General features: G+C 34.7%; 1 protein-coding gene across 1 annotated transcript in view; it reads left to right on the top strand.

Moving 5' to 3' along the window:
- The window catches only part of slc6a15 (solute carrier family 6 member 15), a 31,210-nt gene extending 5,594 nt beyond the window's left edge, over positions 1-25,616 (top strand). The window contains 10 exon segments of the mRNA NM_001245072.2: positions 5,219-5,376; positions 5,515-5,641; positions 8,890-9,071; positions 15,910-16,020; positions 18,774-19,015; positions 19,103-19,292; positions 20,935-21,127; positions 22,847-23,006; positions 23,654-23,816; positions 25,227-25,616. Of these exon segments, the coding sequence (NP_001232001.1) occupies positions 5,219-5,376; positions 5,515-5,641; positions 8,890-9,071; positions 15,910-16,020; positions 18,774-19,015; positions 19,103-19,292; positions 20,935-21,127; positions 22,847-23,006; positions 23,654-23,816; positions 25,227-25,616 (1,916 nt within the window).
- The last annotated feature ends 1,392 nt before the right edge of the window (positions 25,617-27,008 follow it).

The following is a 27,008-nucleotide window of genomic DNA, read 5'->3' as shown; positions in this document are numbered from 1 at the left end:
AATGTTGCCTCTTGGTGATTCTAAGCTCTTTAGCCATATTGACAGTTACACTTTTCCCCATTCAAAAGTAGATAAGTGACATGTCTTGTGTATTCTATAGTCTTTTTTTACATATACTATAATTTATCCAAATGTCTAGCTAAAATGCATCTATATTGAACACTATTCACATCTAAAATATCTTCTTCATCAATATTAATAAATCATGGTTTTTATGACATGTAGACACAAAAGAATCTTTTTTCAATAACTGACAAGCTAAAGGTAGACATATGTCTTACACCTCATATACAAGTTCAAGTATGCGTTTCCTCTTTCATGCATATACAGGAAATACAAGTCTAGTCAGGGTATTTTCAGTCCCTGAGGTTATAAAAAAAGAAAGGTATTTTGGGGCTTCATAATATTCACTTTTAAACTAATCTGAATGTTTAATTAAAACAAATAAACATCCACAATAATGAAACAATTGTTTGTCAACAAAAGTAATCTAGAGAAAATAATGGCATTTTTTCATTCATTCATTTTCTTTTCGGCATAGTCCCTTTATTAATCAGGGGTTGCCACAGAGGTATGAACCGCCAACTTAACAAGCATATGTTTTGTGCCTTTCTAGCCACAACCAAACACTGGGAAACACCCATACAATCTTGCAATCACACACATACACTATGTATAGCCAATTTAGCTTATTCAATTCACCTATACCACATGTCTTTGGACTGTGGGGGAAACCCACATGAAGACGGGGAGAACATGCAAACTCCACACAGAAATGCCAACTGACCCAGCCAGGGGCTCGAACCAGCAACCTTCTTGCTGTGAGGCGATTGTGCTACCCACTGCGCCACCATGCCAAGATCCAAGATCCACAATAATGAAGCAATTGTTTGTCAATCTATCAGCCAATAAAAATGCCTCAGAATTAGTTGCCAGAGCAAGAGATCTAAGTTCCCACATTAGTCAGGCAAGGCACTGAAATGAAACGTTTTGCATGTGCAGGATAATCACAGGTTATATTACCCATCTGCGATTACACAAAGCTGTTTAATGTCAAGAGAAAGCAGATTACAGCTTCTTACCCTGGTCTCCCTCAGAGCAATGACATACAGTAGATATGATTACTCGCATATTTCTCTTTGTAAACGACACTTTCAGATCAAGAGAATGTCTTGATCAGAAAAAAAGAGAAAGCAACACAACAGCTGTCATTTAAGAAGTACCTCTGTTCTACATTTGGTGTTCTCCTTGTATTTGTATACGACTGTTTTGTGTCATGTTCTGTTAAGTGTTTGACCACAGCCCTTCCATGTCTTACTTTCCAGGTCATAATAAGTGAGTGTGGCCACCCTGCTGAGCAGATCTCTAATTAGATTAAATAGGCCACTGTGTGTGGGCTGTATTTGCCTCTGTCTCTGCCAGAGTAGCACAACCACAACACTGCACCAACTGTGTGCCATCCATGACAGCACATTTTGCCCACAAGAAACACCACTACTCCCAGTCTACCAGATGCCATCCTTCACGCAACTTGCAGAGTCATTGATTTTCCAAGCAGCATCTTATAGCGCTCAATCTGACTAAAGTAAACATTAAAGGGGTAGTTCACCCCATTGACTTCAATAGTATTTTTCGTTGTCAGTGGTGGCTTTTTTCAGATTTCTTGTTTTGTGTTTAGCAGAAGGTATAAATTCAAAAAAGTTTTAAATCACTTCAGTGTGAATTTTGGCTGAAATGTCACCTTAAATCACCACAAAACCAAAATGTACAACTGTAGTTTTAATAAAATAATGCCACATTTATTGTATATTATTTCAAGAGTTCACACTTAACTGAGAATTGATTATAAAGCTTGTTTGGCATGCTGTCTGGGGAGAGAGCCCTAAGCTCATAAGATCCTCGAGCCCGGGGCTCCCTCCCGTTGCAAGGCAAAAGTGGAGCTTGAGCTCAGGTAGATCTCGTGAACTCACCTGCTTTGGTAGCTAATGAACAGATAAGAGATTGCTCTTAAGACATAACTACTTACTAGTAGCATGTCTATGGTGCCGATTTTGATTAGTCAATTAACTTAAGTTGCATGTTTTTGGATGGTGGGAACAAACTAGGGAAAACCCACGTGAGCATGTGGAGAACATGTAAACTCCGCACAGAAATGTTGGCTGGCTTGGTAAGGACTAGAACCAGTGACATTCTTGCTGTGAAGCAACAGTGCTAACCACAGGGCCACCCATCTAGGAAAGAAGGAGGAGTAGGGGTGGAAGGGGGATTCTTCAAAATGAAGATGGCTGTGTTATGGAACTTAGGGTATTTACTGTATAGTGGCTTAGGAAACGACTGATTGGTGAATCATAAATTGAATGATGTGGGACCGGCTGCTAGCAATCATAAGCACAAGATCGTATTAAAATTAGTTTATAAATAAACTTCAATTTTAAAACTCTCATCAACTTCTGATGGACAAAATCAAGTCTTTTCCTTCATTTTTACCAGGCAAAGAAATAGACCAGTTGAAGTAGATTGCACAAACCAAGAGGTTTTGATGTGCATTACACTGCAGTTTACACAGCATTTTTACGAGTATCTGGCATGTCATTTCAGTTCATTTTAAGTATCCGTCATGTCATTTCACTTCAGTTTAATCCCACTTGGTAGTTTCTAAATATAACAGATGGTGGTGTCTAAAATGATGATAATTGTCGGTAATCTCAGTGGGTTTCTCCATTAAAGCACATGACTACAACATGTTAGAAAAGCAGCAGCCCAACAGAACTCTCAAAGCAATGCTATTGTAATGAAGATGTTCCCCATAAGGCAATGGGAAAGAATGTTTTCTATCTTGTGCCACTGGCAACGCTTGAACACTTTTGAAATGTCAGTATCGGCCCCTTTTGGCTTACTCTAATGAGTTTAATTCAAGACAGAAAATATTTGCAAACAACCACAGTGAGTCTATTCATTCATATTTTGCAAAAATGTACCAGTTGTTGTTAACTACAGTTATTTAAACTAATTTTAAAATAAATGAAATATAGATATTAGACAACAAGGGAAAATCTGAATAAAAACAAAAATATGAACACATTACAAAAAAACGCTATTAATGATAATAAAATAACACTGGATTGGAACCAAAAAATTAATTAAATTGTATTAACTAATTAATAGCATAAATGCATAAAAGCAGCACGGTGGTGCAGTGGGTAGCACAATCATCTCTTAGCAAGAAGGTCGCTGGTTCGAACCCCAGTTGGGTCAGTTGGCATTTCTGTGTGGTGTTTGCATGTTCTCCCCGTGTTCACGTGGGTTTCCTCCAGGTGCTCTGGTTTTACCCACAAGTCCAAAAATGTAGTATAGGTGAATTGGGTAAGCTAAAATTGGCCGTAGTGTAAGAGTGTGTGTGTGAATGAGTGTTTATAGATGTTTCCTGGAGATGGGTTGCAGCTGAACCGGCATCCGCTGCGTAAAACATATGCAGGATAAGTTGGCGGTTCATTCCGCTATGGCGACCCCAGATTAATAAAGGGACTAAGCCAATTTTAAGTATAAAATATTAAAACTGACAACGTTTTGCACAAAATTCTTTATCAGGCTCTTGGTCTTTTTCTATAAGTTATGGACAAACCTAACTGATGGTTAATTTGTATTAATTTTTAATACATTAGTTTTTTTTCTATATTTTAGGAAAAAGTCTATGACACCAATAATGGCCAATAAAAATAATCATAAACTAACCTTAAAGATTCATTGCAATGGGTTATTATTTTGATTTCATTTACCCAATGTCAACTGTGACATAAATACACTGTTTCTGACATAACTTTTGTGTAGAAGCTTTAACCCTTCTGTATTGTTCAAATTGACTACTCTTTCGTTATATTGGTGGCTGTTTTTGCCCCATTGACTTCCATTATAAACACATTTTTGATTGCAAAGCTTAGACACCAAATAATCATGTAGTTTTGATTGCGGTTTGCCTGTTGGAAAGAGGTCAAATGTGTCATTTTAATTGTTAATGATCAGTTGGCACCATTAACCCTTTAGAGTTCATACGGTCATGGAAAACCTGGAAAAGTCATGGAATTTTGACATGGCATTTTCTAGGCGTGGAACGGTTTTGGAAAAGCAAAAAGCCGTACAAAGTTTTGGAAAGGTCATGGAAATTAGTTTACCTATTATCTGTAAACTTGAATATAGGTTAGTCGTCTTTACTTCTTTCCTGTCTTTTGCCAAAAACATGGTTTCACATTATGAATGCTGCTTAAGCATTCATTCATTCGTTCATTTTTCTTCGGATTAGTCTCAATTTCAGAGGTGCCACAGCAGGTATGAGCCGCCATTTGTAAGCATTATCTAAATAAATTTTACATACAATAGATATATAAAATAAACTCAAACTAAATAGATTTGTTTTGTCTTTTATGATATGTTGTAATAAATTTAAAGATGCATTGTTTTTCTTATTATTTACGTAAATAATAATGTCTATGTAAATGCAGTATATTGACACTACATGAAACATTAGGTCATGAAAATTTACTCAAAGTCCTGAAAAAAAGTCATAGGAAAATCATGGAATTTAAGTATTAAAAATGTGTATGAACCCTGCCTTTGCCTGTGAAAACAAGTTTCTAGCTTTTATATGAAGATCTATGGAGTATAAAAACAAATTATAATTACACTTACTATGTTTACTTTGCTCTGAGAGCTCAGGTGCTTATTTTGATATTCTCAGACATTTCAAGGTAAATGCACAAAGGTCTCTCTCACACGCTCAGACACACACCCACGCACACGCACACACACACACACACACACACACACACACACACACACACACACACGCGCACACACACACACACACACACACTATATATACTCAATATAAAAACCAGAAACTAAGCTTTTTTTTGCATTGCAACTGATGATCAACAGTAAAGATGACAAATTGTACCTCCTCCCATCAGGAGGGAAAAACACCAACAATCAAGAAACACAAACATAACAAAAGTGTAGCAAATTTGCCCAGAGTGTTTTGTTGTATTTGCCAAAATATGTGTGAAATAAGATTTGTCGCCAACAATCATTCCATTTGCTGAAACACAGAGAAGGTTGTGGCCAAATTAAGACTCAAAATCCCCCCAGAGTGGATAAAAACATCCTTAAAAGGATACAAGGGCTAAAGAAGCAGAGCTTTGATCATACCTTATCTTCTTTTTAGGAGCATATCTGGTTCCCTACCTGATTCTTCTGCTTTTGATTGGGATTCCCCTCTTCTTCCTGGAGCTGGCGGTGGGTCAGCGCATCCGTCGGGGCAGCATCGGAGTCTGGAACTACATCAGCCCACATCTGGGTGGCATCGGCTTCGCCAGCTGTTTGGTGAATATCACCGCTTTAGTGTACTGTAAAAATAACTTATTTCAAGTGGATTGTGTAAATATAGGCAGAAAGGTACCCTGGGGAGATGGAGTAGAAGGTGCAGACAAAAATGTATAACAGTGTTTTCTTTTATTGCAGGTGTGCTTTTTTGTGGCACTCTACTACAATGTCATCATTGGCTGGAGTCTCTTCTACTTCTCACAGTCTTTCCAGCAGCCTCTTCCCTGGCATGAGTGTCCCCTGGTCAAAAATAAAACAAATACATGTAAGACAATCTAAAGAAGACCATAACATTACATTTATATTTTTCAAATGCTTATAACTTCCAAGTTCGGTCAGGTATAGTTTAGGTTTTTCACTATGTTTTTTATTGTTTTGCAAAAATGAATATTAGGGGGAAGAAGCATAATTATAAAGGGACCTATTACTAAAAAAAATACTTTATAAGGTGTTTAAACACCGTTATGTGGCAACAGTTACGTGAATATAGCCAGCTATTAATGGTACAAATGAATCAATACCATTTTTTATAATCACAACATGATTAACATACACCCTTTATACATGTCATCATAGGTGGAAGCCCTGCCTATTATTGATGATCTCTGCCTCATTAGCATAAACAGCCCTGAGTGAGAAGCAGCCTTTTTGAATCTGCTTCTATGGTAATGCATAGGTATTTTAGCTCCACCCTCTTTTTAAAATAAGGCTGGGAGCACAATAGCCCCTTTCACACATACAGACCTTTCCGGAAAATTGGCGGCAATTTTCCGGAAAGGTTGTATGTGTGAACAGGTCCTTTTTGAAAATACCGGTAAATTCGTTCTGGCTATTTTCCGGAAAGAGAAGTTGTAACATTACCGGCAATTTGCCGGAATGCTGCGCTGTGTGAACGCAAAAGGAAGATTACCGTAATAAGCGCGTGCACGTCTAGAACGTGCTGACGTGAGACGTCTGCTTTAGCCAATCAGAACAGTCAGACGCATTTACGTCCGCGCGGTTTGTGAGAATAAAAACCTTTGAATATTTTTCCAGACACATTTAGCTGCTAGAAGTTAGTCAGATCACGTTTATATGTTCTTCTTTATGCCAACTGTGTAAATAATCATCGATGAGATGCTTATGATAAGCCGTTGTTTGTTTACCTTCAAGCTTTGCGTGTGCCTGTGAAACAGCCTGTGAGCGCCGCACACGCACATATTATGAACATCTCGACATGCGAAAGTGATCCTGCGAAAGTTGTTCACAATATTGATCATGCACAGAGTTTGTAATTTAGGCAAATGTTTACAAATACAAGCGCAGCCGTTTAAAGCTCATTTGTGGTGAATGATGTCAGAATTTACCGGTATTTTGGAATGGATGTGTGAATGCTCTTTTCCGGAAAATTTCCGTAACGTCCTCGCCTGTGTGAACAGCGCTTTTTTGAATATACCGGCAAAGTCGTTCCGGAAATTTTCCAGATATTTACCGGTATCACTGTGTGAAAGGGGCTAATATCAATTAAATTTAAAGTGACAGCCACCAAAATGTCACAATTTGGATCAAAGTCTAAAAAGGACAGTTTAAAAGAGTTATAAAACATTATTTATGAGGTGTTTTGAGTTTAAACTTTGCATACACACAGTAGGGACATCAGAGACTTATTTTACATCTTGTAAAAAGGGGCATAATAGGTCCCCTTTAAAATAATCAATTTGAAATTTGTATTTGGATATACGATTTATAGTTATGTTTTAGATAAAACCTATTTTTGGATTGAAGGTTTGATTACTAAAGACATTTCTTCCTAATTTCTTTTCTTTTTTTTCATAAAATAACAAAAAAACTGCCAAATATTTGTATAAACACAATACCAAGAATGTTACCAACTTAAGAATGGTAAAGAAATGTGATATTTAATAGAATTACTCCATTTCAATCAATTAAAACATTAATTATTCTGACCAACTCATTTTCTAGAATAAAAGTGTGGCAACTCTTTACAACATGGCACATGTAGTTAATGTTAGTTAATGTACTTTTACTGACATTAACAAACAAGAAACAATATTCATTAGCGCATTGATGTTCCTTAGTTCATGAAAATACAGTTGTTCAATGTTAAGTCATGTCAACATTGTTAACTAATGTTAACAAGCACAGCGTTGGGTTTTAATAATGCATTAGTAAATGTTTATGATTAATAAAAAGCTGTACAAGCATTTTTCATTGTTTGTTCATGTTAGTAAATATATTAACTGTAACATAATCATTAACAACATGTCCAATATTGTAAAGTGCTGCCAAAAAATGCTCCAAATTGTAATATTGTTGTTTGAATTGTGTAAGAACTGTCATCAGAATAAACCAATGATTAACATTTTACCCAAATCCATAAGAAATCCAGAGAAACTGACCATTTTCAGGTGATCTCCATATCTGTGTATGACACTGTTTCTCAACCAAGTTCCTGGTGGACCACCAACACTGCATGTTTTGGATGTCGCCTTTGTCTGTTACACGCATTACAAATGCAATCTCATGGCAATTCGTAACTTTTTGATTTAGTAGCAAACTCGTATGATTCAATTTAGTACGATTTGCTCATCACCCAATGACGGTTGGGGTTAGGGGTGAGGTTGGGTGCCACGCCTCGTTTTTAAAATCATACATTTTCGTACACTAAGCTGACAAAAAGTAAAATACTTACATTTCCTCGTGAGATCAGGCTGACATTACAGGTCTGTCAGTCTTTGCTAATGATCTGAATCAGGTGGTTGGTTATGGAGAGATGGAAAATGTGCAGAGCTGGTGGTTTCCCAGATGTGGTTAAGAAACAAGGATGTATGATATATATATATACACACACACACACACACACACACACACACACACACACACACACACACACACACACACACACACACACACACAGTTGAAGTCAGAATTACTAGCCCCCCTGTTTATTTGTTTCCCCAATTTCTGTTTAAAAGAGAGCAGATTTTTTAAACACATTTCTGTACATAATAAATTTAATAACTCATTTCTTATAACTGATTTATTTTATCTTTGCCATGATGACAGTAAATAATATTTTATAATGTTTTTCAAGACACTTCCATACAGCTTAAAGTAACATTTAAAGGCTTATGTTAATTAGGTTAACTAGACAGGTTAGGGTAATTAGGAACGTTTTTGTATAACAATGGTTTGTTCTGTAGACAATCGAAAAAATATATAGCTTAAAGGGGCTAATAATTTTAATGAATAATTAACCTGAAAAACTGCTTTTATTCTAGCCAAAATAAAACAAATACGACTTTTTCCAGAAAAAAAATATCATCAGACATACTGTAAAAATTTCCTTGCTCTGTTAAACATCATTTAGGAAATATTTTAAAAAGAAAAAAAATTCAAAGGGGGGCTAACGATTCTGATTTCTACTATATAGCAGAAACAATTCAGTTTATGTATTAAATTATTTCTTTTTCTGATACTATACAAGATTATAATTGTCATGTTATTGTGTAGATATTGAACCAGAGTGTGAAAAGAGTTCGGCCACGACCTACTACTGGTATCGTGTGGCTCTGGATATCTCTGACTCCATCTCAGAGGGTGGAGGACTCAACTGGAGGATGACTTTGTGCCTGTTGGCAGCCTGGACCATGGTGTGCCTTGCTATGATCAAGGGTATCCAGTCATCTGGAAAGGTGAGAAAGGCGTTTTATGTTTTATTGGAAGAATGTCTGCTAGTAGTCCCACAATAAAAGTCAGCAAAGACCTCAAGGGATGTGTTTGAAGCATCACACAGTGAGCAACACTGACCGTCTGATATCAGTGAGAGCCATCAGTGTCTCATGTGATCCAGGCCTGCGTGACCTTGTGAAACGTGACGCAGCATCTATACAAATTAGACCACATGTGGTACCATTACATCAGAGCTGCTTCCCTTTAAACAGCTGCTTTATTATTAGCAGCATTAAAAAACCTTAAAGAAATAAAAAAAAAAGGGTTTTATTAAATACAACAATTTTTAATTGCTAAATACTATAAAAATTTGATGTTTTTTTTTACATTTCTCAATTTTTTAAATATTTTTCTTTACTATAAGTGGTGATTATCTATAATAAATAAAACCTTTTGGCCCACCAAAAGCCCTGGATTCCGCCATTTTGGAGTAAAGCGATTGGCTGTCCATTGGATTTTTTTGCTGTTGCGATGGCAAGCAGCTGCTTTGTTTATTTATTTATCTAAAAAGCGTATTAAAGCCGAGATCCAACCTGAAAGATGACAATACAGCACTTACTTTGACCATCATCAGCACTTTTAATAGTTTATTTTATATATAGTATAGTATATATTGTTCTATTGGAGTTTTCATTCCAAAATGGCCGCCACGCCATCTAGTTACTGTTTCCGAAATTGCACTACAGTGTAGCCTCTTGGTGATTCTATGCTCTTTGGCATGGCTAACATAACTCCAAGTGTCAGTTTTGACAGCGCCATGACAACAAACAGAAAAGATGAGGAGGAGGAGGTGTCTGTTAGGTCATAACTCTTGCAATACCCTTTTCCCAGTCTTTCTGAATGGAATGCCTACTTTACTACATCCAATCAACTCACAGTAGAAAAAAACAAGCCACACCCACTTTTTAATCATTTAATATTCCATTTCTCTAGGGACTGCATCACAATATGAAAAAAATGGTCGCAGCTTCTAGTTCATGCAGACTTTAACTATGTCTTGCATTATTTTATTTTCATATGTACTACCATGATTATGCTTTGCTTTTGCATTTATGATGACACTATTGTTTTATATTGTAACATTTATATTATCATGTCAAAAAGCTACAAATACAATGTTTTTACTTACCACCTGTGCTAATTTGGTTTTTATTTTATAATAAAGAAAATAACTGTAATTTAAGTTCTAATAATACAACCTAAATCGTTGATTTTATTTTTTGTACTGAAGTTCTGGCAACCACAGATGTCATTATTTACTTTCATTTAAAGGATTTATGGTAAATCAGTGTGAGCAAAATTTCTTATAAAATGCAAGCCTAGACAAATTAAAGCAACAGTGCATAACCATTTTCAAGGTATACAGTGGTTTGGAAAAGTTAAGGTTTTAAACCCCCAACATTTTCTGTTATGCCGTTCCTACAGTATATGTAAGAGTTTTTTTACTTTTTCTTTTTTTTCGGACAACAGTATCTCCAGCAGAAAAGATATTCAAAGATGCTGTTTTAAATTGTGAAGAAATCTGTGTTTTTGACACTATTAAAGACAGCAAAAGTCAAGGGTTCATTTGAATTATTTAGTCAGACAAGTTTACTGCTCCAAAATATTTTTAATGTTTCCCAATTTAAAATATATTGTGTTCAATGAGGAAAGAAGTTTTTGTTTTTAACCAGACATTTTAAAAATATATATTTTAGAGCAGTAATCCCAATACTGTCAATCCCTGATATATTTATCCAAGGTTACCATACCGTCACAATCTTATACCAGCCCATGCCTACTGAAACTACAGATCTGCGTGAAGTAATTTCTGCAAATACACACGTGTGTCTCTATCACTGAACTGAACTTCCAAATGTGTGCACAATTTACATGGTTTGCTCTCTTGACATTAAAAGGCTAGTTCAGCCAAAAATAAAAATACACTTTACTGAATGAGAGTGAGTTTACAATTACTCACCTCAATGTTGTTCCAAACTCTCAAGACCTTCATTCATCTTCACAACAAAAAGATAAGATATTTTAGATGAAATCTGAGAGAATAATTTTGTGTGCAAATATAACAACTTTATTTGACAGTTTCTTTTCCTCTGTGTCATGACACTGAGCAAAAGAAACTGTTCAATAAAGTCATTATTTTTGTTATATTCATTCATTCATTTTCCTTCAGCTTGGTCCCTTTATTCATCAGGGGTCGCCACAGGGAAACGAACCGCCAACTTATCCAGCATATTTTTTACACAGTGGATGCCCTTCCAGCTGCAACCCAATACTGGGAAACATCCATACACACACACTCATTCACACACAAACACTACGGCCAATTTAGTTCATTCAATTTACTTATAGCGCTTGTCTGAAAACCAGGGCACTAACACCAAACTCACACGAACACGAGGAGAACATGCAAACTCCACACAAAAATGCCAACTGACCCAGCCGGGACTCGAACCAGCGACCTTCTTGCTGTGAGGCAACAGTGCTTACCACTGAGCCACCATGTCACCCATTTTTTTTTTTAAATGTGGCACAAAAGTATTCTTGTGCCTTCATAATATAACTGTATTCCAATAAATCGACTGAAGGCAAGTGAAGTGTTTTGACAATGTGTTTTGGTGCATTTCTGGAATGAGTCAGAAACGTTGGAGAATGAGGGAGCTCTCAGATTTCAACCAATATATCTCAACTAGTGTTCTGAAGATAAATGAAAGTTTTAAGTGTTTGGAACAGCATGAAGGGGAGTACTTATTGATAGAATTTTCATTTTTAGGTGAAATATCTATACAAGTTGCCTAGTGTATATGTAAAGAAATATACAGTATATTTACAAGGTTTCAATATCTACAATGAATACAGTTAAAGTCAGAATTATTAGCCATTTCTGTGTGACGGAACGAAGAGATTTTTCAACACATTTCTAAACATAATAGTTTTAATAACTCATTTCTAATAACTGATTTATTTTATCTTTGCCATGATTATGGAAAATAATATTTGACTAGACACTAGTATTCGGCTTACAGTGCAATTTAAGGACTAAATTAGGTTAACTAGGCAAGTTAGGGTAATTTGGGAAGTCGTTGTATAACAATAGTTTGTTCTGTAGACAATCCAAAACAAATATTACTTGAGGGGGCTAATAATATTGACCTTAAAATGGTTTAAAAAATTTTTTAACTTTTATTCTACTCGAAATAAATCAAATTAGACTAAAAATATAAATAAAAAATATTATAGGAAATACTGTGAAAAATTCCTTGTTCAGGTAAACATCATTTGGCAAACATTTAAAATAGAAAAAGAAAAAAAAAAATCACAGGAGGACTAATAATTTTGACTTCCATTGTAACATCTAATAACAGTATAACAGCTATATTCCCAGTCAAACCTAGCAGATGGATTCCTGCTTTCTTAGTGTGCCCCCTGACTGTATCAGTAAGGTCATTATAGTATGGGATAAAGTAAGTCATTCTCTGAAGGGGATAAGGACTCTCTTTAAAGCCTAATCAGGGATTTACCTCAAAAACGATAACCAAAGTCTCATTCAGCATTGCCACAAAAGAGCACCTTTAGCAAAAAGCACACGATTACATTCTTTTTGTGTGTATGTGTGTCATTTTATGTGCTCAAAAACATGGCAATTACTGGTTGCCAAGACAAGTACTAGTGTTTGAAGATGCTGTAGTGTAGAATTACAGTGCAGGAAGAGGGGTTGATAGACCTTTATAAGACCTTCTTGATGCTTCATTTTTCAGGAGCCACACAGAAAGTGTGTCTTTTAATCTTCTAAGTTGTGGGATAATTAAAGTTTACACTTTTTTCTTATGCTTTAAGATCGGTTCGCCCTTGATGAATCAGAGATGAGTCAGTAACCTTTTTCAGCATTATGGTCATGCAATAAGAGAAAAATTACAGTGAGCTAATGTACATTATTTGTGGAATTCTTTCATAAAATCAATATTATAAACCAATTTTAAACCAAAAAGTTTATCATTTAAGTATTAAGATTTGGGATTTTCCATTAAGTGCTCAAATGATTCTTTTTTGTAAAGGAGAAAATTATCAATTTATATTTGAGGTGTGACTTCATGACTGTACTGCACTCCAACCTCGCCCAGCATTGCAATGTATGAGTCATTAATTGTATTGTACTATTATTTATATATTATATTGATCTATTATATATATATATATATATATATATATATATATATATATATATATATATATATATATATATATATGTGTATATATATATATCTTTTTATGAACTATATGCTTTTGTAGTACTAATTAGCTTTATTAATTCAGCATTATCATCTTACATCTTTCTGTACTTCTGTTAAAATAAGCACTGCACACGACTTTGTTTAGACAAGTAGTACAGAAAAAATATATCTCCAATGACTCCAGTGTGCTTCATTGTACTCCCAAAATACCAAATGAAACAAACCATCTATATGTCCGATTTTTAAAATATAATAATGCATAAATATGAATAAATGAATTTCCCTCTGATCACACTGGCAAGATCAGATTTCAAGCAGGTTTGTCTAGTCATTTGGGATGTGATGTTATGAGAAAAGTCTTAAGATTTTTCAAATCTGTCTAGCCATAATTACTTTAGTCATCTGATTTGTTTTTTACTCATAACTCACTAAGTTGCTAAAAGGCATAATATTTTTTATTAAAGTATCCCAAACACTAGACCACAACTCCCATGATTGCACACTCTGTCACTGCATCATCAAACTACTTCTTTGTTTGTTGTGAATACATGTCGTCTAGCTGAAAAATTACATACTTTCAATTTACTGTAGATTTACTTGACAAAAATATAACAGGTTTAGTTCAATTGTTAATGACCATTTATTTATTCAAAATTTTCCAACTTCTTATGTACTCCTGGAGTCAACACTTAAAAAAACACTTCTCAAAAAGAGAACATAGCTTTCTTTTCAGTAAAATTCATTATTCTTAACATGCTTCTACATGAAGCATTGTTCATTCATTCATGTATTTTCTAAAGCAGACATTTACATTTAGTCCTTTAGCAGCATTTTTTCCCCAGAGCAACTTGTAATTGAGAAGGAATTCAGTGATTCAACAAGAAGAGGCAATACACACAAGAAGTGCTAATTATACAAAGGGACTGTTAGTGTCCAGGGAATTAAATGCTATAAGGAGGGGAAATGTTTTTTTAGAGAGAGTGTGTGTGTTTCTACAGGTGGTTTGTCAAGCCTACTCACCTGTATGAATTACACTTCATATAGATGCACAAAGTTTTTTTGTGCAATGTTTTTTTTACATGGAGTGATTGTAAAAATGTGTCTGGTACAAATGTGCAAAAAGCTGGTGCAAGTGTTGGTTAAAGTGCCAGAGAGATGTTTTCTACAGGTGGTTTGTTAAGCCCACTCATCTGTGTGAGGCACACTCAGAATTAAGAATATTTAGGGGTTGCAGAGGTGAGGTTATTTTTAATAAAATAGTGGTAATAAAATAGTGTGGTGAGCTTATTTAATAAAATAAAATATATATATTTATTTTATAAATATAGAGTCATTCTTAATAATGCTAGTAAGCACTAAACGTGACTTCAAAAGTTCACACTTAAGTATTACTTATTAGTAATAGCAGATTTGACATGCTGTCCTTGGCAAGAACCCTGAGCTTGGAGATAACTACGAGATCATGTAGTTCTCAAGAACTCCCCCTGATAAATAAAAAGGTGGAGAGGGGGTGGAAGGGGGGATACTTTAAAAAATGAGGATAAGAAAGTAATGCTAGACAGGCTATTTATAGTGAGCTTGAAATAATCCAACTGGTGTACTAATGATAACAGATGAGAGACCATCCACAATCAATCATATCACATGCTCCTCTCAAAATTAGTTTGTAAAACTTAATTTATTAAAGAGCAGTTGGTGATTTTCTGTTTCTCTTTTAAATTAAATAAAATAACAGACAGCAGCAGGTTTATTTTGCTGCTTCAAATGTACAGCTTCAATATACTGGTATACATGATATTCTCCAAACGTAACCATATATGTTTACATATATACTCACAGACAATTTGCATGATTTGATGTATGTATTTTTCTGTTTGTATGCATTTGGCTGTATGTTACCTTGTCTTTTCCCATTTCTTTTCCCATTTATCCACACCTCTGCTCTTCTCTTTCTCGCAGACATTGACATTTTTTAATATTTTATGAGACATGCAGCAAGTATGTTCCTTGTGTCCAGACTGTCATTTATTCAATTATTTTCCTTTGGCTTAGTCTCTCTTATTTATCATGAGTCGCCACAGCGGAATGAACCGCCAAGTATGCCAGCATATGTTTTACACAGCCCTAATAGCTGCAACCTAGTACTAGGTTGCACCCATACACTCTCACATTCAGACACACACACACATACACTTGCCAATTTAGTTGACCTAATTCACATATACTACATGTCTTTGGACTGTGGGGGAAACCGGAGCACCCGGAGGAAACCCACACCCACACGGGCAGAACATACCAAATCCACACAGAAATGCCAACTGCCCAGCCGGGACTTTAACGAGCGACCTTCTTGCTGTCAGGTGACAGTGCCTCTGAGCCACCATGCCACCCCTGACTATCAAATATTTTATCATTCAAAACAAGTTTGTCAGCAACTGAGGACACTTTTCATGTGTAATACGGTTTAAGAAACGCTAGCATGGAGAATAGAGATCAAAATGTTATTTTTTATAAATTATAACATTATACGTTTACATTATTTACTAATTGTTTTGGTCATGTGTGATTGCAGGTGATGTACTTCAGCTCTCTGTTCCCTTACGTGGTGCTTATTTGTTTCCTGGCTCGTGCTTTCCTGCTTAAGGGTTCTGTGGACGGCATCATCCACATGTTTACCCCCAAGGTAAGACACAATGCAGAGCAGATGACATGCTGCCACAATGATTAGACCAATTTACCTGACATGCTCTGCTTCATACATCAGCAATTAATCCAATTCATTCAAAATGATCATAATCACCCATTACTAATTCCCATGTGTATTCTTCGTCTCGGTCCAGTGGAGACTAGTAGGTGTATCTATGGAAACAATATACCAGCCAGATATGCCAGCATGCATTTGTGACGTGATTCAACAGAAGTGAATTAACTCTTTTCTTAGCAAAGCCTGAACGCAGTTGACTGTCTTGTTGTGGCCGTTACTGTACATAATAAACATGCAACATGCAGAAACAAGACGTGGTCATGTTTCTCAGTGCTCGGGGCTGTCAATGTACCCCTTGTTGTGTTACTATAGAGTCTTATCAGTGGGTGGTTTGTGCTTCGCATAATTAAATGATAGTATGTAGCCTCTGCTTTTAAAAAATAGTACTGCTACCACATCATGCATAATGGTAACTGCAGAGCCATTACAATTATTGCATTGTTAAATAGGGAAAAAAAACAGTCATTTTAGTAATTCGATGATTTATAACCATAGACAGAATATAAAAAGATGTATATTAAGGCTTTTTAGCACTTTGTATGTTCCAAACCTGTTTGTTTTTCTCAGAGTTCAGATACAAAAACCTCTAAATGCCATCTGAAGTTTTCTGCTTAAATGAGCCATTTTCTCAGCATATTTTCTCTCCTATGTTTATACTGAAGTATTTCACTTTGAAAGCAATGAAATGAACTTATTCATGATTATAAAAGTCAGAGAAAAATACTAATTTTAGAAGAAAATATCAAATGGCATTTAGAGGTTTTTGCATCTAAACTCTTCATATATTCTTTATAAAATCCAGAATCAAACAAAAAGTGCTTCAGGAGTAATTAATGTGTCGGTGCTCATTAGATAAGGGATTCTTAAAGATGCATTTAAAAACTCTGAGCTGCATAATATATCATCTGAGCATGGATATTGCAATTTGTATATCAGCAATAGTCACATCGCAGGATTAATTATTTATTAAAAATTAAAAGATAAAGATATTATTATTTGAAAATGATTTATACAATGATTACTGTTATTTTACATTTGGTTGCTGTACTTAAATACAGTTTGACTCTCCAGAAAACCACAAAGCTTATCTAAAAGTTTATATAACTTTTATTTTTTGCTTTGTTGTAGTTATATATACTTGTAATGTTTTATATCTTATGCAGATGCACTGCATAGAAAAAGACTTGATCATCCTAGTTGAAGCAAATGAATGAAATCTTTTCAAATATAGCTACTGAAATCATCTGGTGAAATTATATTCATATCATTCTCGTAATATGTGTCGCAGCAAAACAAAATATCACAATGTCTGATTTTTTCCAATATTGTGCAGCCCTGAGTCCAACCAACACAATCTCACGGCAATTCGTAACTTTTTGATTTAGTGGCTAACTCATATGAATTCATACGATCTAATTCGTACAATTTAATACGATTTGCTCATCACCCAACGACCGTTGGGTTTAGGGATGGGGTTGAGTGCCACGCCTCTTTTACTTATTTTCTGTATTTTCTAAACATCTCAAAACGTTTTTTATATTCCAAAAAGTCTTAGTGTGTCAACCATGTAAAATGTACAAATATAAATTCTTCCCCATTATATACTATATAAATAAGTCTAAAAGCAATTTTATATTGACCTATCGTCGTTTTCGACAGTTAATTATTAAAATTATTATTATTTTTGTAAATATTTTTATTGTTGAGTTTTTTATATACATTTTACTCAAAACATATGCATTTCAATGGCAAATCCACATAACTGATAATATCATTAATGTGGTCACTTAATCTTTTTATAGAGCTACACATTTCTGTGTAAATATGTTCTTTAAAATATGTGGTGTAAGCCAATGTCTAAAAAAGTATTTTATCTACAGTCAAGCCTGAAATTTTTTATACCCCAGGCAAATTTGGACTTTTTTTCACCAGAAATGACATAGGTTTCCCCCAAGAGATAATAGTACAATTTACAAGAGGCATCATTGTGGAAAAAAAAGATTTATCTGATTTTATTTACATTCAAACTAAAATTTTAATTTTGATTGTAATTATTAGTCAGCAGGAGTGAAAAAGGCAGTCATCCACTACTGAAAAATCTACTTCACAGTTTAATATATTTCCAGATATGTTCCATATTTCCATATGTACATGTACCAAATTTTCAATATACAGTTGAAGTCAGAATTATTAGCCCCCCTGAATTATTAGCCCCCGCTGTATATTTTTCCCTAATTTCTTCATCAATAGATTTAATAACTGATTTCTTTTATCTTTGTCATGATTACAGTAGATAATATTTTACTAGAAATTTTTCAAGAAACTAGTATACAGCTTAAAGTGACATTTAAATGCTTAACTAGGTTAATTAGGCAAGTGATTGCATAATAAAGGTTTGTTCTGTAGACATTTGAAAAATATTGCTTAAGAGGGCAAATCATATTGACCTTAAAATAGTATTGAAAAAAAATAAATAACTGTTTTTATCCTGGCTGGAAAAAAAAACAAATAAGACTTTCTCCAGAAGAAAAAATATTAGAGGAAATACTGTGAAAAAATCCTTACTCTGCTAAACATCATTTGAAAAAAAAACAGGAGGGCTAATAATTAGTTTCCTACACTCAGCATGTGAAAACTAATACTACAATATCAACTTCAATATCTTCTCACAGCTGGAAATCATGCTAGAGCCTAAAGTGTGGCGTGAAGCTGCGACGCAGGTCTTTTTTGCTCTGGGACTCGGTTTCGGTGGTGTTATCGCCTTCTCCAGCTACAACAAACGGGACAACAACTGCCACTTCGATGCAGTGCTGGTTTCCTTCATTAACTTCTTCACCTCAGTGTTGGCCACTCTAGTCGTGTTTGCTGTGCTGGGCTTCAAAGCCAACATCATGAATGCCAAATGTGTGGAAATGTAAGTGAAAACACTTCATAAACGTTATAAAACTCAATATAGAGCCAGCGACCTTACAGTTGATTTTCTTGTTGTAATGTGTTTTAGGAACACAAAGAAGATCATTGGTTTCCTTGGCAAAGAGATCAATCCAGGCTTGATCCCACACCATATTAACTTCAGTCAGGTTAGCCCTGAGGACTACCAGCAAATGACCAACATTATCCGGGGCGTGATGGAAAACGATTACCCACGCCTAGGCTTAGACAACTGTGATATTAAAGAGGAGCTGAATAAGGTGAGGAGGAGCTTACTGTTAACTGATACGCATTGGGGAAACTTTAGAGACAACTGAGATACACAGACTTTCCATGCAATTTAACCCTACGCCTTGTGATCACGCTCTCACTTCAGTCTGATGTTTTGAAAGCTAATACAAGTCAATTTATACAAACTTAATCTTTAAGATAAATGACTTAATTGTAACTGCTGTTAGAGCATTTAGCTTAAAAAACAGATAAATAGTTTTCAGATCAAAGAATTTATGCAAAAACTAAAAAAGGCAATACACCAAGGATGTAGATTTAGGGTGGACGGAGGGGACGCATCCCCACCAATACCCACCAACCATTGAAATGTCCTCACCAATAATTTAATTTACTTAAAATGATCTCTCTGTCAATATTAACCTAGACATGCTGCAGTCATGTGAGAGGCTGTAGCTGTGTTCAGATGTAACAGCACCAAAACTGCACAGGGGAATTTCCCATGTAAGAATAAGGTGTGTTAGGTGTATGACACACACAAGTGAGGATGGTGGCAGCAAAAAAAAGGGAACATAAGGAGCCTTTTTCGATGAAAAGTTTATGTTACATAAATTCATGTTCGCTACTGAATGAGTCCATCATGATAATGCCATTAATGCTTGTGTTATGTGAATAATATGCCCTGAAAACAATAGGACTAAGCCGGCAAGAAAATGAATGAATGCCCTGAAAACTAACTGCAGAATAAACAGCTAAATGTAAAAGTATATGATCCCTGACAGTTCTTCTAATATCCAATTTCGAGTTAAACAATTTGTGAGAAAAACAACAGCCTGTACTCCATCTTTAATTAATACTGATACATGAGACATGTTTTACCAATATTGCCAATATTGGCATTCAGTGAAACAAAGACTGCTAAAGTAAACTGATCACTATCAGTAAACAGACCTATCAATCTGTGCAAAAAATTACATGATCTCAAGTCACTTTTAGCCCCTTCTAATTTAGCATTAAAAAGGGCTTTCATCACTATTTGTTTGTCTTTCTTCACAAAAAAAGGTACAAAATCAACAATTGTAGCCAGGGGGATCTAGTGAAGTTGACCCAGGGAAGAATGCATTTATTTGTTGTTCTTTGAAAACAATCAAACGATAAACACAGGATATTTAAATGCTTAAAAATCAAAAGATTCCGATTGAAATTTAGCCACCTCCAGAGGAAGTACTTAGTGGCCAGTAATGAAGGCTGCTGTTTTGTTATAAATGGAGGTGAGTGGGAGATCAAGTGGCACTGCATGATGAAACAAACTGAAAGAAATGCGGTGCGTGTCGACTAAGGTGATGCCATAATCAGATTAAACCACACACACACACACACACACACACAAAAACATCACAGGAAGTAACCTATGAGGCTTCCTCTAACACAGTCCCATTTCCTCCTGCCTGCTTTGATGTGTTTTCTTTTACTCAAAGTCTATTTTGTTTCAGTGGCTACTAGTTTTGAGGTTAACCCTTACACTGAAACATGCTGAATAATAGATGCAGCGCCCTTGAGCAGAATAAAGCAGTCTGTACAGAATGAACAGATCCATTCATGTTATCAGTACTGATAATGCATATATGCTTGTTTTTATACGCTAGAATTTTACCTTTATCTTTTCTCTTACAGGCGGTGCAGGGCACAGGGTTGGCCTTCATCGCCTTCACTGAAGCCATGACCCATTTCCCAGCCTCACCTTTTTGGTCTGTTATGTTCTTCCTAATGCTGGTCAATCTGGGGCTGGGCAGCATGTTTGGCACTATCCAGGGCATCCTCACACCCATTGTGGACACCTTTAAAGTACGAAAGGAATACCTCACAGGTCAGTCAAAAACAAATCAAAAACAAATAGAAAGAAATATAAATCTTTTATGTTACCTACATTATAAATACTATCAAACATAACATTCAACTAAAATTAATTTTTTGGTTAAAGATAATAATAATAATGTTATAATGTAATAAGATATAATGTTAGGGAACTAAATTGGCCGTAGTAAATAAGTGTGTGTGTGAGAATGTGAGAATGTACTGTATGGTTGTTTCCCAGTACTGGATTGCGGCTGGAAGGACTCCCCTCATTTTTCTTTGTCTAGGTTATACTTTTGCCAATAATATGTTTGTAACCCTTTTCTTTTGGTTAACTTTAGATTCTTAAAATGTACAATATGTAAAATAACCTAAAATAAATTAAACCATAATAAATAATCATAAATTAATCTATATATATATATATATATATATATATATATATATATATATATATATATATATATATATATATATATATATATATATACATTATTTTGCAGAATTACATGTTAAATATTGTAGACAGTCAAAACTAGCAAAACTGATTTTCAAATGTATAGTTTAATTATTTCAAATTGACAGCTAGAAATATTCAAATAAATGACTTTTAAAATGTTTGCACATACTCTGGTTTCCCCAACAGCCCAAAGACATGCGCTATAGGTGAATTGAATAAACTAAATTAGCCGTTGTGTATGAATGTGTATTTGAATGAGTGTTTATAGATGTTTCCCAGTACTGGGTTGCAGCTGGAAGGGCATCCGCTTAGTTAAACATATGTTGGATAAGTTGGTGGTTGATTCCACTGTGGCGACCCCTGATGAATAAAGGGACTAAGCCTAAGGAAAATGAATGAATGTATGTTTGCACACTTACTTGGCTTTTGTGTAAATCAGGGGTGTCCAAACTCGGTCCTGGAGGGCTGTTGTCCTGCAGATTTTAGCTTCAACCTGGCTCAACACACTATCTAGCTAGGAAGTCAAACTTTCTGGAGGGCCAGGCCCTGCACAGTTTAGTTCCAACCCTAATTAAACACACCTGATTAAACTAATTGAGTCCTTTAGGCTTGTTTGAAACCTACAGGTGTTGGAGCAGGGTTGGAACTAAACTGTGCAGGGCTGCGGCCTTCCAGGAAGTGGGTTTGACATCCCTGATCTAGCTAGTCCAGGTGTGTCTAAATGGGGTTGGAACTAAACATTGTAGGACACTGGCCCTCCAGGATTGAGTTTGGGCACCTCTGGTGTACATTAAACCAATGTTCTGTAAAGTTGTTTAAAAATATATATATATAACAATCGTGAATAACATTTCTTAAGTAGCTAAATTAGTTTAAATTAAAAAAATGTAAGGAATTATGAAAGTATGTTTTATATTATTGTTGGTTTTTTAATTAAAATGTCCTTATAAATCTAATATATTACTTTTATAAGTAACTTTACCCAACTCTGATTTCAAGTTTAAAAATAAAGAAACAATTTCTCTTCAGATTTTTTGCCTAAAACTTGACTTTTACTGACAGACATATTTCCATAGGCTGCAATTCCTGTCGCTCATGATAAATGTAACATTTCCAATCATGTATTGACAAAATTACGCAATTTATGTTTTGTATTTACTTTTGTAGTCTATTGAGAGAGTATTATTTTACCACTACATAACTCATCTTATTGTTTTGGTTTCTACTATGATAACGTTGTATATCAAACACTGCTCTCTGCTCTCTCTACAGTTGGCTGCTGTGTACTTGCCTTTTTTATTGGTTTGACATTTGTCCAGCGATCAGGGAACTACTTCGTGGCCATGTTTGACGATTATTCAGCCACTCTGCCTCTCCTCATCGTGGTTCTGCTGGAGAATATCGCTGTGGCCTGGGTTTACGGCACTGACAAGTAGGAAATCAGCCTTTAATACAAAAGCTCACATCGCCCCCTGGTGGATAGCGGCTCCTATTGAAATTAAGAGTGTTTTTTAATCCATGTGTGTTTGTTGTGGTACCATACTAACCATAGAAATACAGTAATACGAAATAATGACGAGGGATTACATAATAATAATAAACAAAATAATCAAAACACACACGTTGTTTTAACAACGCAATTAATTTACAATATAATGCAGGTTTATAAATGATAGGCTACATGTAATGAACACATCTTTGACTGAATATCATTGACAGAAACAGAGAAAGGATCAAAATGTACTTTGAGTTTAATATTTAAAAACGATATCTTAAGATACTTAAAAGTGTTTTGAAGTCAAAATAAGTAAATTTATTTTATAATAATACTAAAAATAATAATAAAAGATGTAGTGCAATGTTATATTTTGCAGTTCTGAGAAAAAAAGAGAGAAATACAAGTCAAACTGGAAAACAAAACACACTAAAACATATTTGAATATAAAAATTAATTAATTCTGAGAGAAAATACTTTTTGCTGTGCTGAGTTTATACCTTGCCATTTGGTAAAAGTCAACTTCAGTGTAATTTGTAGTGATTGATTGATGTATGTTTGTTTGTCTCTCCTATGGTTCTCAGGTTCTTTGAGGATCTGAAGGACATGCTTGGCTTTACTCCGTACCGCTATTATTACTATATGTGGAAGTTTGTGACTCCAGTGCTACTGCTGGGGCTCCTGGCTGCAAGCGTCATTCAGCTGGGACTGGCGCCTCCTAGTTACAGTGCGTGGAACCAGCAGCTGGTGAGTGATGCTTAAGTTCAATTCTTAATATAAAAATTTTTGCATCAAAATATAGACATTATTATGGCTTTGTTCATAGAGAATTTGCTTTTTAAAATAATTTTGAATACATATGAACTGTTTTCTAGGAACATGCAGTTATACAAAAAGTATTTCTAGTTCATTTTACTTTTCACTTATTCCAAAGGTCTTTACAGCTTACAGCAACAGAACCCAAACACATTTGCACCGCTTACAGAAATGTGTTGTCAGTATGCTTTGATTATTTGATCAATATTATATATATATATATATATATATATATATATATATATATATATATATATATATATATATATATATATATATATATATATATATATATATATATATATATGCAGCTTGAAGCAGATAAACATGCAATTTTACTCTTATTTGCACTGTTGCCACATTACCGTTTGAGGTGTGCATCATTATATAATAATTCAGTGGTTGGTTGTAAATGAAGGCTTTTTTTGGTATTCTATTTATTGACTATTTTATTTTATAGTATAGTATATTATTATTAAAGATATTATTAATAAAGACTAAATGTTCTTAACTATTAACCTAACCATTATTAAGCTATTAATTTAAGTAATGTATGATAACGAATGGTACGTTTAATAGTTTTCCATATCTGTTTTCATGCCAAATAATGATGGGTCTTAAATAAATAAATTTATTTATTTATTATATTAAATAATATAATATTTTTTAATCATGCCAAAAGTCAAACATGGTTTCATATAATCATTCCGCAAAACTTTACATACAAGAGAAGCAATAAATATGATCTGTAATATAGGAGCACAAGCAAAGTCATGTAAATCTTGCATTAAATCTAAATAAAATACATGAAAAAAATACTAGTATTAATAGCAGAAATTCTATGTAAATTTTAAAAATGTCAAAACTTTTCTATTTGTTTTTTGAATATTTTATGCAGTTTGTTTCAATATTTTTAGCATGTACATTTTTTTAATAATGATCAAAAACAAAGGGAAAAAATTTCATAAGAGGCATTTAAAAAAAATAATTTTTACATTTTAATACATTTGAAAATATTAATTAATTTAATGGCAAAGGTACAATTTCAACCAATTTTCGAAAATTTTGCACAAGTCTTCAGTATGAGAAATTATTTCAACACTCTTTAATACAACATTTAATACTTCAGCCATAATATAACAATGATAATGTGAATTGTGCATTTTTCTACAGTATCAGTTTTAAAACGCTTAGGCAGTTACACAGTACACTGACTGAAAACAATACTGTGGCTCTTTAAACCAAGGTTGCTGCTAAGGCCCACGACACAAAGTTTTAGCACAGGATTAAAGTGGAATTATTCCCTTGCCGGAATAATCCAATTTCTGCGTCTGTTCACAGGCTAAGGAGCAGTCTCTCAGTTATCCACCTTGGGGTCTTGCTGTTTGCATCTCTCTGGTTGTCACCGCCATCCTCCCCGTGCCCGTGGTTTTCATTCTGCGCTGCCTAAACATAATCGACGAGAAAACCGGAGGTCTGTCCACAGTCTCCTATAAAAAAGGCCGCATTATAAAAGACACGGCTTGCAGGACCAGAGAAGACGACGAAGACGACGCAAGTCTTCTGAATGCGAAGACGCCGAGCGAGGCCCCGTCGCCGATGCCGGCCAACTACCGAAAGCAGAGCGGTCCCGCTTCAGCCGCAGACGCCAAGCTCAATGGCAGCTGCAGCACTGGATACCTAATGCCCAATATTTCTGACATTCCCGACATGCCTGAATCTGATTTGTGAGAGCCTGTGGAGGGTCATCTGTAACTGTGAGGGCCAGTGTCACTTCATTTGCTTTGTAAAAAAAACCTCTTCATCTTTGTGTAACCCAATCACAGTCAATCGCCCGATCAGAGCTTTTCACGCTTATAGAAACAGTCATTCTAAACCTCGTGAATAAAAACTGGGTTATGACATGTTCACTCCAGTGATGCTGACTAAAATCATATTTTCAATATTACAAATAATTACTATTACTAAAAATAGTTTTCACCGATAACATTAAAAATTGGGCCGATATTGATAACCGATATATAGGGCGACAAACATCTTTATATGACGTTTTTGTATTTCAGAGCCTTATTATAAAAGATTATACACTTAATACGTCATTAAATATCTACACATAGACATCACCTTTATACTATATCAGTCAATACGTTTACATAGACACCAGTACTTGGATGTTAAAACCATTAAGACGATACTCTGATTAAGAGTCTACCATGTAAACAATGATACTTGATTACCTTAATCCTACTAAAGTCATAATCAAACTAAACAGAAACTGAATTAAGACATGGAGTATGTCTTTTTCAGTTGGAATATTGAAGTGCAGTTCAGACATGTAAACTATTAGTTTTGCAGGACTTTTCGCTACACTTTGTGTCAGGTACACACACGGCAGGCATATGACGACAAACAAATGAGAATGGCTTCAATCAAGTATCTCAGAATTTGTCGCGGAGGCATGAATGAAAAGTTAGTGAATGAAACCTAATAGTATCTGACTGCAGAGGTGGCCTGTTACTTGAGATTTTGTATCCACAGTCGTTTGTTTGCACACATAGTGTGAGAAATTGACTTCAGTTGAATTAAGCAAAATTAAAAACAAAACACCCAAAATCACATACGGAACTGTTGTTTCGTGAAACGTTGGAGGAAACTAGCGCCGAATGGTGGCATAATGACGTTAATCGAATTATGTGCTATAACATGTAAAATGGGAACATAAAAGGAACATTCAAAAAGCAACTCATGTAAACACCTTAACCATATTATTGTCCAATTCAGATTAAGACAAATAATTCATTTACTGATGTCAGTGTTAATGTATATAACTGCAGGTTAACTTTGTTTATATAATCATTTTAACTGATAAAGTTATTAGTATTTAGTTAGTCAATTAAAGTTATTAGTAACTAATGGAGTTATAATAACTAATAACCTTCACTTTTTCGATTTTGATTGTAATGCTATAATGTGCACCTTTAGTAAAGCTGCTTTGAAGAAATAATTATTGTGGAAAGCGCTATGGTTTTGCTACTCTAAGCATAGTTTAACCATGGTATTTATAGTAAAATTGTCATTATAAAATTGACAATCAATCAAATACTTCCAAAAAAAAAAAAAAAA

This window comes from Danio rerio, chromosome 18 (genome assembly GCF_052040795.2).
Source record: "Danio rerio strain M-AB ecotype USA chromosome 18, GRCz13ab, whole genome shotgun sequence".
Taxonomy (NCBI): Eukaryota; Metazoa; Chordata; class Actinopteri; order Cypriniformes; family Danionidae; genus Danio; species Danio rerio.
The sequence above is the reverse complement of the archived record's forward strand: the minus strand, read 5'-3'. Positions and strand labels throughout refer to the sequence as shown.